General features: G+C 39.0%; 4 protein-coding genes across 5 annotated transcripts; 3 read left to right on the forward strand and 1 right to left on the reverse strand.

The window, feature by feature from the left end:
- The first annotated feature begins 147 nt into the window (after positions 1-147).
- Positions 148-2,988, forward strand: LOC135940793 (uveal autoantigen with coiled-coil domains and ankyrin repeats-like). The gene is made up of 6 exons (XM_065485849.1): positions 148-442; positions 690-992; positions 1,464-1,811; positions 1,863-2,147; positions 2,212-2,559; positions 2,652-2,988. Exons 1-6 carry the CDS (start codon positions 272-274, stop codon positions 2,925-2,927), a joined length of 1,731 nt encoding a protein of 576 aa, XP_065341921.1. The 5' UTR covers positions 148-271; the 3' UTR covers positions 2,928-2,988.
- A 173-nt stretch (positions 2,989-3,161) lies between these two features.
- Positions 3,162-6,528, reverse strand: LOC135940794 (transmembrane protein 104 homolog). Of its 2 annotated transcripts, none has more exons than XM_065485851.1 (9): positions 6,421-6,528; positions 5,962-6,158; positions 5,739-5,860; positions 5,603-5,681; positions 5,409-5,543; positions 5,321-5,351; positions 5,164-5,263; positions 4,761-5,107; positions 3,162-4,222 (listed from the first exon to the last, which is right to left on the reverse strand). In XM_065485851.1, exons 2-9 carry the CDS (start codon positions 6,001-6,003, stop codon positions 3,624-3,626), a joined length of 1,455 nt encoding a protein of 484 aa, XP_065341923.1. In that variant the 5' UTR covers positions 6,004-6,158; positions 6,421-6,528; the 3' UTR covers positions 3,162-3,623. The 2 variants fall into 2 exon arrangements, with proteins under 2 accessions (XP_065341923.1, XP_065341922.1); XM_065485850.1 differs by having other exon boundaries at positions 5,409-5,546; positions 6,421-6,527.
- Positions 6,529-6,576: 48 nt separating this feature from the next.
- Svip (small VCP interacting protein) lies at positions 6,577-8,514 on the forward strand. The gene is made up of 3 exons (XM_065485855.1): positions 6,577-6,782; positions 7,365-7,532; positions 7,591-8,514. The coding sequence occupies exons 1-3, from the start codon at positions 6,717-6,719 to the stop codon at positions 7,603-7,605; spliced, it is 249 nt and encodes an 82-aa protein (XP_065341927.1). The 5' UTR covers positions 6,577-6,716; the 3' UTR covers positions 7,606-8,514.
- A 531-nt stretch (positions 8,515-9,045) lies between these two features.
- On the forward strand, positions 9,046-12,752 carry LOC135940796 (BRCA1-associated RING domain protein 1). The gene is made up of 7 exons (XM_065485854.1): positions 9,046-9,446; positions 9,753-9,833; positions 9,890-9,995; positions 10,319-10,426; positions 10,480-10,630; positions 10,683-10,798; positions 11,787-12,752. Exons 1-7 carry the CDS (start codon positions 9,156-9,158, stop codon positions 12,128-12,130), a joined length of 1,197 nt encoding a protein of 398 aa, XP_065341926.1. The 5' UTR covers positions 9,046-9,155; the 3' UTR covers positions 12,131-12,752.
- Positions 12,753-12,767: the final 15 nt, after the last annotated feature.

Below are 12,767 nucleotides of genomic sequence, written 5' to 3' on the forward strand. Positions count from 1 at the left end.
TGTTGGAACTTGATTCTTAGAATATGTATCCAAAATAATATTGAAATTTTAATTTTAAGTTGTGATGAAGTTGCATTTAATTGACAATAATTCATCAGAGAGCTCAAAAATTAGCCCTCGGTCTCTCATTGTTGTGAAAGCACAAGAACGTTTCATTCACTTTGAATTTTTTGGACAGTATAGTTGACTGTTATAGTTGTCGAATTTTCTAGTTCAAATTCAAGGAACTCTTTGAAATTCTTCACGAATTTTTTCTGCGAAAGTCCTCACCATGTTTGGAAAAAGCACAAACAATCTGAGCGGAGATGAGCTGCGCCGCGAAATTCAGCTTAACAAGGAGCGAATTTCGGAATGGTCTGAAATGGTCAACAAATTTGGCGAACGCCTCAAAGAACTCGACCGTGAACACGACCATCTTGCTTGCGAAGAAAATCGCCTTCAGGTATTTTGTTTGAATTCTCGGGTTCAAAATATTCTTTCCCACCGAATTTTTAAAATGAAATCCTATTTTTCATTTATCGTGCGAATTTTAAGTAAAAATTATGCTCACACACGTGAAAAATTAATTCCATTGCTTACATATGAATAATGTACAATACACTTATCGCGTTTCACATGTAAGAATAACATTGTGCTGAGAAGTGTAAGTGGTGGTCAAAGAGTGTATTTGACACACATTTCACTTTTAGCTTGAGGTTGAGGGTAAGAAGCAATTGGTGGCCGAGAGCCAAGCTGAGCTGATAAAACTGGAGGATGAGGTAAAATCGGCCCGCATGAGCGCAGAAAAATCAGCAGCACGCCGGCTGCAGATGGAACAGCAGGCTGCAACGATGAAGAACACGTTGCAAAACCTTCTGCAGGCCGAGTACTCCATGCAGCGGGAAGCAGCAGCCAAGAGGGAGGCGATGGCCAACGAATTCGAGCCGCAGCACGCGACGCGCGTGGCTCAAGAACGAATGCTCGCCGAGGAAACCATGGCTATGAGACATGATGTGAGTCCTTAAATTCAATTTTCTTAATCACCTCAAAGCTTTATTAAAAATTTGTAATTATTATTATTAAAAAAGGACAATTCAAACGTACAATAATATATTTCTAAAATGGATTGTTGCGCTCATATTCCAACATCATACTTCTCTATTGAAATTAAATTCTGTGGCTTTGTAACATAAAATATAAAGTGTATGCAATTTGCTTCACACACAAGCCCAGCAGGTTGCATCGATCTTCTATGCTTCGATCCTTCGCGTTTTAATGATCAATTCGTCCTGGTCCCGGCAAAATTGCGTAACTTTCCATAACCAAACGCGAATTTTCTTGTTGCAAGAAAAGGTCAACAATCAATTCGACAATGAAAATTCGGGTGTTTGTTGAACGTTGCGCAATTTTGCCGGGACCAGGACGAATTAGAAAAAAAATACTTCTCTCTAAGGACTCTCTCTAAGTACATTATACGTTTATAGGTGGATCAACTGAAGGAGACGACCGAAATGATGCGCAACAAGGAGGAAGCGCGGCAGATCGACGTGGCGGAAAATCGAGAGAAGCTGACAGCTGCCGAAACTAAGATGCAGGAGCTGCGACAAGCGTTAAAGGAGAAACAGGAGGATTACGAGCGTAGGAAAAAGGACCTCTCCTCCGAGGTGGCAAAGAAGGAGCGCATGTTGCACGACAGCGACCAGGAATTGCGTGATAAGATTTTCGCACTCGCTGAGCTCAATAGGGAGGTGGAAAAGATAGAAAGCGACCACAACACGATGGTGAAGAACAACGACAGCGTACAACAGCACATTCACGCTGAGCGCGAGCAGGTAAAGGCTTTCTCGAGAGAATGACAGGAGGGAAATCACCCTATACTTCAGGTTCGCAGCCTGCAGATGGCCCTGGTGGAAATCGAGACGAAGCACCACACGGAAGCAGAGCGCCTGACACGATTGACGGCCGAGCTGGAGCAGGCCCAGATCGACTACAAGCGCAAGAGCAAGCAGATGGCTGAAATGATCGAAAGTGAGCAGCAAGCAGCCATGAATTACATGAACCAGCTGGAGAGTGAGTTGGGTGATGCCACTGCAGAGGAGGATCGCGCCCGCTCTTCCAACAGACCGCAGAGAGGGACAGACCCAGAGTTTGAACATCTGCATAATGAGGTAGAGGCTCAATGACAAGGATCGAGCTGATTGCAAAAATGATAAGCAATTACTCTGATCACAGGTCAACGAAAAAGTGCTCGAATTGGCAAACTTGAAGCGCGAGCACGAGAAGAACTTGGAAGAAGCACACCAGGAGCACTGCCGCCGTAAGGCTCAGATCGAAGTGAGCAACAACAACATGAGCAGTGAGCAGCGCTTCTACCAGCTCGACCAGACTTATCGCAAGGACATGGAGTTGTTTGAGAAGCAAAAGGCGGTAGCTGAGCTCAAGCTGAGTGAGGCCACCAGTCAACTGGCAAACCTGCAAGCGGAGATCAGTTCTCAACTCGCAGAAGTGTCACCAGACTTGTGGAAGCTGAGGCAAACCCTCAAGGATGACGAGCAATTTGAACATACAATTAACAAAATGGTAAAAACACAATATTATCAGTAAAAAAGAGTGACTAGTTGCAGTTAATGAAACTAAAATTACTAAAACAAACAAAATATTTGACTCACCAGGCGAAGCAGAGGGAACTGAATCTCCACCAGACCGACACCAGGCTCAAGCTTCTCAACCAGCAGAAGTCGGTTATTGAGAATAAGCTGACCCAGTTGAACAAAAACTGTGAGGTCATGCAACGTCAGCTGGCTTCGATGAAACAGAACAAGAGGAGCACCAGAAATGCTGATGACCATAAGAAGAACACTGGGATACTGGCGGTCAACACAACGACGACCAGGATCTCAATGCCAGCGAAGACCAAGTCTGCTTCATCTGCCGACAATAGAAACTAAACAGAAAAGACAAAATAAATTAGCGCCATGAGTGATCAGTTATTAAAGTACTATCTTTATATATTATTTCTTTTATTAAAAACATACCTAACGGGATCTCATTTTTGGCTGAGCAGCAGATCTAGCATACAGTTGGAACTTAACAGACTTCATATTTTTAAAGAGTGCAAGTATTAAAGATTAGTTCAGCAAATGAAAATGTGACAGACCTGGGAAAACAAGTAAGGATTGATGTAAATCAATAATTATTGCTTTATTTAGATAAAGTTAATATCTTCACACTTTTGTATTGTCTTGATCACTACGTTATTCACATTGGACAATCAGAATTTCATAGAAATGACATGTTTTCAAGAGCAGCAAAGTACACCTGCAGCTTTTTATAGGGTATGTGAGCAACTACTAATAGTTTTAAAATTCCCAATCTTACAATTGAAGAATATTGATCAGAAGATTACCACAATATTTTTATATCCTATGAAATATGGCAATTATTTCAAGGAGAATTTTATCAAAACAAATGCAATGTATATAGGAATAAAGATTTTGACAGAGATAATGCAGAGAGTATAATTTGAGCTTTCCTGTTTGGATGCAGACAGCTTTTATAAATAATACATAATAACCCTTCTAAATTTAAACATTCATTATTTAAGTTTGATTAAAATCCCGCTAAATAAATCAGTTTTAACAGCCTTAATTAATCTTTCCCTCAAGTTTCTCAATGGTATTGAAAGTGACGAGCACCACGGCCGCCAGCGCCCAGAGCAAGACAAGCCCCACCCACCCTGAACCAATGAAGGGCGATCCGAATTGGCATTCACTTGAGGAGAGTCTCAAAGCACTCTTCGATTTCCTCCTCGCGCACCATACTAGAATCGCTGGAATGACGTACTGCACGCCGGCGCCCGCGTATGTCCCGGTGACGCCTACCAAGATGGACAGGTCCGTGGTGGTGAAGGCGACTGCCAGGGGTGGCAGGATGGCCAGTAGCGGGAAGAAGCCGCGACGAAGCCACCAGGGCCCGCACGAGGGCGCCAGCGCTTCCATGTTGGACCGCAGGGTCACCGCTACCACGGGGAAAGATGTGCTCAGGGTGAGAACGGGGAAGAGGGCCAGGAAGTAGCCAGTGGCGTGGCCTGGTTGCCAGAAAACCAGGGTGTAAAGGTCCTCCAGGTGGTTGAAGGCAAACACGCCGGTCAGGGCCAGCAACAGGTAGAAAGAAGCGACTAACAGGTAGTCGGCCAGAAGGGACGAGTAGAGCCGACTTTTGTCCTTGATTGGTGTAATTAGACCTGAGGACGGTTTGAATGTTCATCAAACTTCGTCATTGTTGCAAAATGCAATAAAAAATATAATCGGGAAAAAGTTCTTCATATTCGATTTTACCGCGACCGCTTCAAAAAGGCGAATAATTAGCAAGGAAATACACATATTCAGGTTCGGGATAAATGCTGTTCATGGCTTTCTCTCACATCACGTTTTAGAAAATTGTGCGAGTTTTTCCAGATATCTTTAAATTAAAATCATTTTAAATTTGGACCAAATGATTGAGTGGAATGTGGAGGGGTTTAATGAGTGCAAGATGCTACTGTGAACTTTGCTATTTTAATCTAATGTAATGACTTGTTATGATGTAGTTTATGCAGGACGCTTTGAAAAAATTCTCAACGTCCTCATCAAAAGAAAGGTTGTTCATGTTCACATTATTCTATCAGTGAATATCCGGAATATCCTAGAAACCCTTTTCAACATTTTCCAATTTAACATTATAGCAATAATTATATTAATTTATGTAGCGGCTATTGTACAAGCAAAAAGGTTTCTTCTTACCTGGTAGTGAGTGGTGGCACATAAATGAGTAGACGCACGCTCCAAAAAGCGCGGGCAGTCCTGATAGGGTGGCGAGAGGTGGATGACCCTGAACGCCGTCTTTAATCAGCACTGCAGACGCGATACTGATCATCAAGCTAAACGCGGTCCAACGCATTACAGAAGTAAACATCTGCAGATATTTGGTCTTCTGGACGTTGAAAAAGGTGAATGGGCCCACAAGCAAGAGAAATAACCCCAGGAAGGCGCGATACACATCCATCCGACTGTACTTGGGATTGTCCAGCCAGCAGGAAGCGGAATCAGGGACAGTTGTGTTCATTGTTCCGTTTACTATGTTCAGGGAACTGCCGAGAAGAAAAATATAAATTTTCGAGGTGGCGAACAGATATAAATAATTTACCAAACGACATCAGTCATTGATTTTGAGATAGCAGCAGCGTATATGGCCAAATCTCCATACAGGTATATGATAATGCACAGGTAAAATAAAATTTGGCCCCCTGTAATTAGATTTCATCAATAATTTGGTATTTGACTGTAAAGAAATGTTGCATTACATCGGCTGAAGAATAACACCGCCATTTGACCCTAGAACCAAATTCATTAGAAGCAGTGAATATTATTTATTTTCATTCATTCACACACCAATTCCACCTTCTCCTCGATGCAGAAAAAATTTAGAGGAGCTGGGTTTACTAAGTTCTCTTGCTCAACCAATGGATCATCCTCCTCTGCGTCTTCGGGTGTGTCATTATGTTCGCTGGTGTGATCAACTGAGGACTTCTAAGGGCAAAATTTTCATTAAAGTTCCTGAACTGAAAATGGAAATAATAAAATACCCTTTCTTGAATCCTTTTCCATTTCAGCAGCGCATTGGCAGCTGCCATGCTTTCCACAACAAAGGTGACAGTAAGGAAGCTACACAATAAAAAGGATTTAAGTTCCACGTGATAGTTGGTTTAAATTATTTAGTGCCTCATGAACGCCAACACAAGGACGAGTCCGACGCCTACAGCCCATCCAGCTCGATTGAAGACAGAGGGCAAAGTTAGGGCTCCAGTCCCCACAATTAGGTTGAATATGTACACCAACCCAGTCTGCAATAAGTGATTTTTATTGTTATCTCATAAAACTATTTCGTGGGCAAAGAGTACACTATTTGCGCGGAAAGGGAATATTATTTGATTTAATTTCTTACCCATGTTGAGTACTTTTGCTCAGTTTGTGCTGATATGGGCATATTGAAGTCTATCTTCCTGTGCTCCAACCAAGGCACCCCTCATGCCCTCATTAGTGCGTAAAGTTATATCTCAGTCATGTGATGAAGCAATCATAACTCTGTGAGTTGCCTCACAAAAGTTACAGATGAAGTCACAAAGCAGATCTGTTCACACACTATAGAAAATGAAAAGCAATTGTAGAAAAAAATTAAAGAGGACCCTAAGTTTGCTTCAATATTATGGAATACATTATTCGTTCATCGTAATATGTAATATATATTTTTTGCATTTGATTATCGTAACTCAAATAAGTGATAAAAGATTTCATCTTTAGATATTATGATGCTAAAATAATCATATTATTATCCTGCCACTGCTTTCAGTTTTCAGTTCAATTATATATTAATCATGTATAGAAATAAAAGTATGTATTTTACATTTCTACTGATGTTTATGTGTGCTGAGACGAGTTTTGTGTCTGTAGCCCAGATGTTATTGTTTTTGTGCATCATCTGTCATCTGTGCTGTAGTAACGGGGGGGGGGGGGGACTAAAAGGGGGCGTACATTACATTACAGGGTGAAATGAAGTAAACATTTTCGTGTCAGCTGTCAGATTACAGCAGGCTCGCAGCAACTTTACTTTAAATTCCAACCCTGGTCCAACCTACCAATTTACATACATACTAAGGATTTAATCAGGATATTAAATTCCCTAATTATTGCTAATCCACGATGGGGATTTGCCTATCTTGCTGCCCACCTAGTGAATCAACCCAAAACCTTGTCACGCCAAGTGCCGTAAGTTGTCAACCTCCGTTCACAACAATTTGGAATTGTTGACGTTGACTCAACCACTTGCAAAAAATGATGTCCCTTTATAAATTATATTCTACGGCAGGAATAATAAATGAACACTGTAAAGTTTTTTAAAATCATGGTTACAAACTAAACCAATTTCTAGTTAGTCAAGCCTTTGGCCGAATGTTTAAAAGAATATCATACACAATGCAGAACAAATTGCAATATATCGAATATTACTAATTTTAATTTTGGGTGGCATTATTCTTAGGTGGGAATAGGATCTGCAAGACACAGCCACGCACCAATATACTGTGAACTATATTAATATCGCAGTGTTTTAAAATCATAATACATCATTAGTTTTAAAGTGAATAGTTATTATTATGGTTCTGCTGGGCTATTTTTCTCCATATTATATATTGCCATATCCTGACAGATAATATATGAAATCGTATATTTGATCCTCTTTTAGACTAGGATTAATACATTTCGTGTGTATTTGATAATTTCCAGTTTTATCTCCAACATCAGATATAAATTTTAAAATGTATTTAACCAAATTGTGTTCTTTTACTAAAGGATGTAAGACGGCAGCAGGTGCTTGAGGCGGCGGAACGGAGGCGGCAGGAGCAAGAGGGTAGGGGCATCAAAGACTTGGGTAAAGTCAAGAGGCAGCAGCAAAAGCAAGAAGAAATTGAAAGGAGACAAGAGGAGGCAGCCAGGGCTGGAGGGGAACCTGGCTTAAAGGTTTGGCCTGAAAAACAAACAACAATTATTTACATCTAAAGTTTTGATCATATTTCAGTGGCAAATGGACTAAGAGACTGTGTGTGTCCCACTTCAACATAAATTCATTCTCATTGGCTGGAGTTTCTGGAGTCGGAGGTCAGAACAAAGATGCCACCTCGCCAGCACAATTCATCAGTTCCCCACCGCAAATGAAGTCAAAATTGATTGGTGCAAAAGTGAGAGAGCTTTAAAAGTTAACATATTCTTGCAATTTGTGTACGAAAAGATAATATTTTTTGCTACTTTATAATACTTCTTAATGCATGTGCGTCTATAGTGGGAAGTTGGTCTTTGTGATTAATATATTAACAAAAATCTATTTAGAACACCTAGCTGCTCTTAGTTCTAATCAAACATGTTTTTCCTCGAATTTACCCAGGATAGTTTTAATTTAATATTAAGAGTGTAAATGAAACTGAACCTGCATATTGGACCAAATGAACTAACTTGAAACTTGGCCAAAAGTAAACTGTCAAATTCTTTCTTTTTATCCCAAATCGTTCTCATATATTTTTGAAAAAAGTAGAAGTCAGGAAATTTGTCAATAGTTGGGTGCTGTTGATAGAAAAATTTACATTGTTATGCCCTTTATTCTTATGATAGTATATAGTAATTTTTTATTTAATTAAAGCGGTACACTCTAAAAGAAAATAATTATAAGCCCTTGTAAAAAGTGGTTGATAGATTTGATCTCTAAGTTATATTTATGATATTGTTATATGGTTATATGTTCTTGAAATTTATTAATTATTACTTCCTGTCTTGAAAATGTTACTAACCATAAAAACAATGCTTCAAAATATAGATATATTGTAACTAATATTGCTATTACCTGATCTATATTTGGAGAAAGAAACACATATGACGTATGAAAAAATTTGGTGCACTGATATTCTGACTGTTATGGAATCAAATAAACCTTAATTAGTAAAAAACGTGAGCCTCAAATCTTTTTGTCAACCACCCTCAGGATGGAGGCAAAAAATTTTGCTTATAATTTAGAATAATTTTATTGATGGATATAAGCCGCGTCAGGTCAAACACTTTAATTAATATTATGAAAAACAAACTGCCTATCACAGAAATTTGAAAAACTAAAAGAGTTATAATATGATGTTCTGTCAAAAAAGCTTCAAAATTTTCCAATTGTTTTAATTGTCAAATATTTAGTAAAATAGGTAAAATTTAAGTCAAGAGTAAAAAAATGTAATTTCAAACGCAATTCTATTTTGTTTGGTTCACTCCTGACATGACACAAATCTATATAATTATGATAGTCATGCATGGATATTTTATTATTTAATTTCTACTATCGACACATTCCTCATTGGAATGTATATAATTTAATTTAATTAAAATTGGCAAGATTTTTGTTTGCCCTGACCTCCGCCAGAGGGCAGAGGCGGCACCTGTTCCCTTGGCCCCCCATGTGAGCAGAGAGACCGTCATCTGTTTATGTGCATACACATACGTTCGCTCGAAGAAAGCTGCCTGAAGCAGCCAAACACGCTATGGCAGGCCTGTGAAAGTGTCCGAATACTGGTGTGTGAGTGCAGACAGCGTGTGGGACGGTGAGCGACGATGGCGTCGGTCGACTCGGGCGTCGAGACGGAGAACGACAGCAATGATAGCAGCGTCGCTGGCGGACAGGAGAACCGTCGCTCGATGGACCTGAGTCCAGCGTCGTCCCTGCGCGACTCGCGCAGCGCGTCCGAGAACTCGTTCTTCAGCAGCCGAGACCCTGTCCCGAGCACCTCACAGCAGGACGCGCACCCGTCGTTCATGCCACTCAGCAATGGTGGTCTCTTGCAGGCTGGCGTCGCGCCCTGCCTGCTGAAGTTGGAGGAGGACGGCTTGCTCAAACTGAAGAGTGTTCGTTTGTTTTGTTTCTCTAATTCATTTGGATACCATTTCTTTTTACCCTGTTATGAGTGAAAACTGATGATTCTGCATGTCGTTGTTTTTAGCTGCATTATGGCTCTGCTATTACGTGTGAGTTATGTATTATTCCGATAAATGTATAAACTTAAACCTCTTTCTTTTGAAGGAATTATTTGGTTTTGCTTAAATTTTGAATCAAGAGTTCTTAAATATTACTATCCATCCTAAACACATTGAACTTGACTACTTAAATAATTGCATTCAGAAGATAAATCAATGTTTTTCTAATGATTTCAGTATTTTAACTTGGAAACCACTTCAAAGCCCATAGAAATAAGTAAACCTGTTGGTGTACAAGCTGATGACAGTGCCTCCACGGTAAACTTCTTCATCGGTATTTTTATTTTTCTTGAATTGACTGTGATTAAAATCAGGGAGATGATGCTGCAGAGATGCAAGAGGTCGATCCACCTGCCGGACTGTCCTTTGAAAATGTCAAGACTACAGGCAACAAAGGATATGAAATCGCTGATGACACTAGTATGTTATTAATAGTGTTCTACCTTTTGGTCAGTCTTCCGATAAAAATCTAGACTCAAATTTCTTGATCTGGAATAAATAACTTCTCTTCTCTTAAGGATTTTACTAGAACACTTTTGCTTTGAACATAAATAGCGTAAAAATTATTTTTATGAACTTTTGGTGACAATGATGCTCTTACGTTGCTTTTAATATTATTTTCTATAACCATTTTCATACTCATAGGCATGTTTGAATAAAAATAAATTACATGTCCTTCTTGATATGACGAAATATGTGTATGCCTCTACAGTAACGCTAATTGACATTTATTTGGATTCCAGTCATATTGCGAGGTTACAGCAAACACACCATGCTGCAAGCAAAGATGAGGAGACCTTGGCTTTCACGATACCACACCCAGAATCGTTTCCCTGAAGCAAAATATTCGAGTAAACTCTTGAACCAACCCTGATTGAAATATCTCTAATGTTTTTCTCACTAGAGGAAAGATCTCTGCGAAGGGCTGCTTCCAGTAACCACGTTGAGTTGGTGTCCTATTTGCTGGACAAAGGAGTAAACCCAAACGCCACTGATGAATTTAAGAGAGCACCGCTTCATTTGGCCGCCTGCCGCGGTTTTATCGACATACTCGAGTTAGCCCACAAACCCTTTGCCCTAGAGCTTACTGACAAGTGTGATTTACAGATTGTTGCTAGACAAAGGTGCAAACCCAAATCAGAAAGACTCAATGGGCAACACGGCTCTACACTTGGCAGCTTGTACAAACAATGTTCCTGTGGTCACACTTCTGCTCAAAGCAGGTACGTCATTAGCAATGAACGTTAAATGATTTTTGTGAACATGTGTATCTTTATCAAAAGGCTAGCGGATTTCTAATACTGGTCAACAATCGCAAGCTCTCTGGGAAATTTAAAAACGCTGGTTCAAAGATAAAATTTCTGTGAACGTTTGAGACAATTCAGAGAGAATATTATCTACAAAAAAGCTAGCTTCGACTTCATGTATTTGATTTGCGAAACCCTTAAATATGAAATTTATATGGTGCGAGATTCAATAATATAATTTCAGAGTATTGATAATTAACTTAGATTTTATATTTTTATGTTAAAAAATAGACCTATAAGTTATTATTATCATCTAATTATTTTTTACAAGATTAAAAATTAAAACAAAACCCGATGGGCCTGTAAAAGTGGCCATGCCAAAAATAATTGATCATTTCTCCACTTAAATTCACGCATACTATACCCAAGAAACGTCAAACAACGACATAACAAAAGTTTCGTTTTCAGTTAATTAAAAAAAGGCTTGCTCAAAGACTCAAAGGATATTTAAAAAGCATAACTTTAGTCATTTAACCCAGGAGAAAATATTTGCCTAAGTCCCGTTTTTTATAATTATTTTAAACAGTGGAACTTACTCTCCTGATATAATCCTCTCTTAAACGAAAACTCTTTGGTTGAGCTCAAATTGTTGTCAGACTTTGGAAGTCATTTTATGTATGTATGTCCAAAATGACATTCTAAACTAAGGATAATTTTTCAGGATTCACAAAAACTAAAATTAAACATATAGGGACAATTTGATGTCAATATTTATGGACACAAATTATAATGAAGTGATTAACTTATTTTTAAATATATTAGTTATATAATTCAAAGCAAATTTTCATATATTTGATTCACTTATATCTAAATGTTAAAAATTGACGTACTAAATCATAATAGGATAACTTATTTTAGAGAGACACGGCTAACCAAAAGTTCCCTCTATATTTTTGGTATTCAGGAACAGACGTCTCTTCGCTGGATCAGTATGGTCGGAATCCATTGCAGCTGGCGCAGACGCGTCTGAAGATGCTGCAGATGTCCGCCGCAATGAATCCGGACGCTATGCAGGTCAAGTGCGAAGTGCAAAATGTGATCGACATGATGCAGATCTACCTACACCGTATTGGCTCACACAACAGGGACGCGGAAAACGAGCTACTTAACTCGTTCTCAACGCGGCTCACCTTGTCGCAAACCCCCAAGGAGGTAGACCATGAACTGCGCGGTCTCCTTGCCAGCCTGTCCAATCTCAATCTCAACAAGGCGGCGCCCACAGCCAGCCTCGAGAGTATAGATGTTTAGCTATGTTTAAATAATGTTGTTTGCCACATTCACAACCTTATTTATTGTCCTAATTATGTTGGAGGCATTAAAGCGTGTTTTATTGGAATTTTGCAATCTCAAGCAGTGCTTTATGTTGATTCTTTATTTCTATTATCAGTTTTTACAATTACAAGCTTCTGAACATGCTTCCAAAATTTGATGCGGTTGATGATGTGTACGACTTAAATGTGGCTTGTTGTGACTGTTTGCGTCTGATGCAAAATTTATAGTTAGTTATTTTGAGTGTTGTTGTCTCAAAAGAGAAAACTTTACATTTTTAGGACTTACTTTATGTTCGTTAACATTGGTGTTGGCATTTTGACATTCCTGATATGTACTAATGGTGGCAATATTTACAAAAGTAGGGCAATATTTTTTCATTTGCGTCTGTATTCTACTGTTTTGAAATCAAAATGCCTTCATCTTTTTTTTTAAGTTTTGCATTCTTGTTATTTTAAAACGAGGCAAGGTGAGTTAATTTAGTTGATCAAGGCCAAAGCAGTCCCCACCCTTGTCTAGTTATAATTTTGGACTGTATTTAGATCAAAATGTGAAAATACACATGATTAAGGAAATAATCAATTTTTAAAAAGGATTAAAATTATTTAATTTCAAC

Source organism: Cloeon dipterum, chromosome 3, assembly GCF_949628265.1.
Source record: "Cloeon dipterum chromosome 3, ieCloDipt1.1, whole genome shotgun sequence".
In the NCBI taxonomy this organism is placed as follows: Eukaryota; Metazoa; Arthropoda; class Insecta; order Ephemeroptera; family Baetidae; genus Cloeon; species Cloeon dipterum.

Coding starts and splice junctions, on each gene's coding strand:
- Svip (XM_065485855.1), top strand. CDS start 6,717: ATGGGGATTTGCCTATCTTGCTGCCCACCTAGTGAATCAACCCAAAAC. Junction 6,783..7,364: donor ACCTTGTCACGCCAAGTGCC/GTAAGTTGTCAA, acceptor CTTTTACTAAAG/GATGTAAGACGGCAGCAGGT.
- LOC135940796 (XM_065485854.1), top strand. CDS start 9,156: ATGGCGTCGGTCGACTCGGGCGTCGAGACGGAGAACGACAGCAATGAT. Junction 10,427..10,479: donor CCCTGAAGCAAAATATTCGA/GTAAACTCTTGA, acceptor TTTTCTCACTAG/AGGAAAGATCTCTGCGAAGG. Junction 10,799..11,786: donor CACACTTCTGCTCAAAGCAG/GTACGTCATTAG, acceptor TTTGGTATTCAG/GAACAGACGTCTCTTCGCTG.
- LOC135940793 (XM_065485849.1), top strand. CDS start 272: ATGTTTGGAAAAAGCACAAACAATCTGAGCGGAGATGAGCTGCGCCGC. Junction 443..689: donor GCGAAGAAAATCGCCTTCAG/GTATTTTGTTTG, acceptor TTTCACTTTTAG/CTTGAGGTTGAGGGTAAGAA. Junction 2,560..2,651: donor AACATACAATTAACAAAATG/GTAAAAACACAA, acceptor TTGACTCACCAG/GCGAAGCAGAGGGAACTGAA.
- LOC135940794 (XM_065485850.1), bottom strand. CDS start 6,003: ATGCCCATATCAGCACAAACTGAGCAAAAGTACTCAACATGG. Junction 5,682..5,738: donor CTTGTGTTGGCGTTCATGAG/GCACTAAATAAT, acceptor TTTATTGTGTAG/CTTCCTTACTGTCACCTTTG. Junction 5,264..5,320: donor GGTGTTATTCTTCAGCCGAT/GTAATGCAACAT, acceptor ATCTAATTACAG/GGGGCCAAATTTTATTTTAC.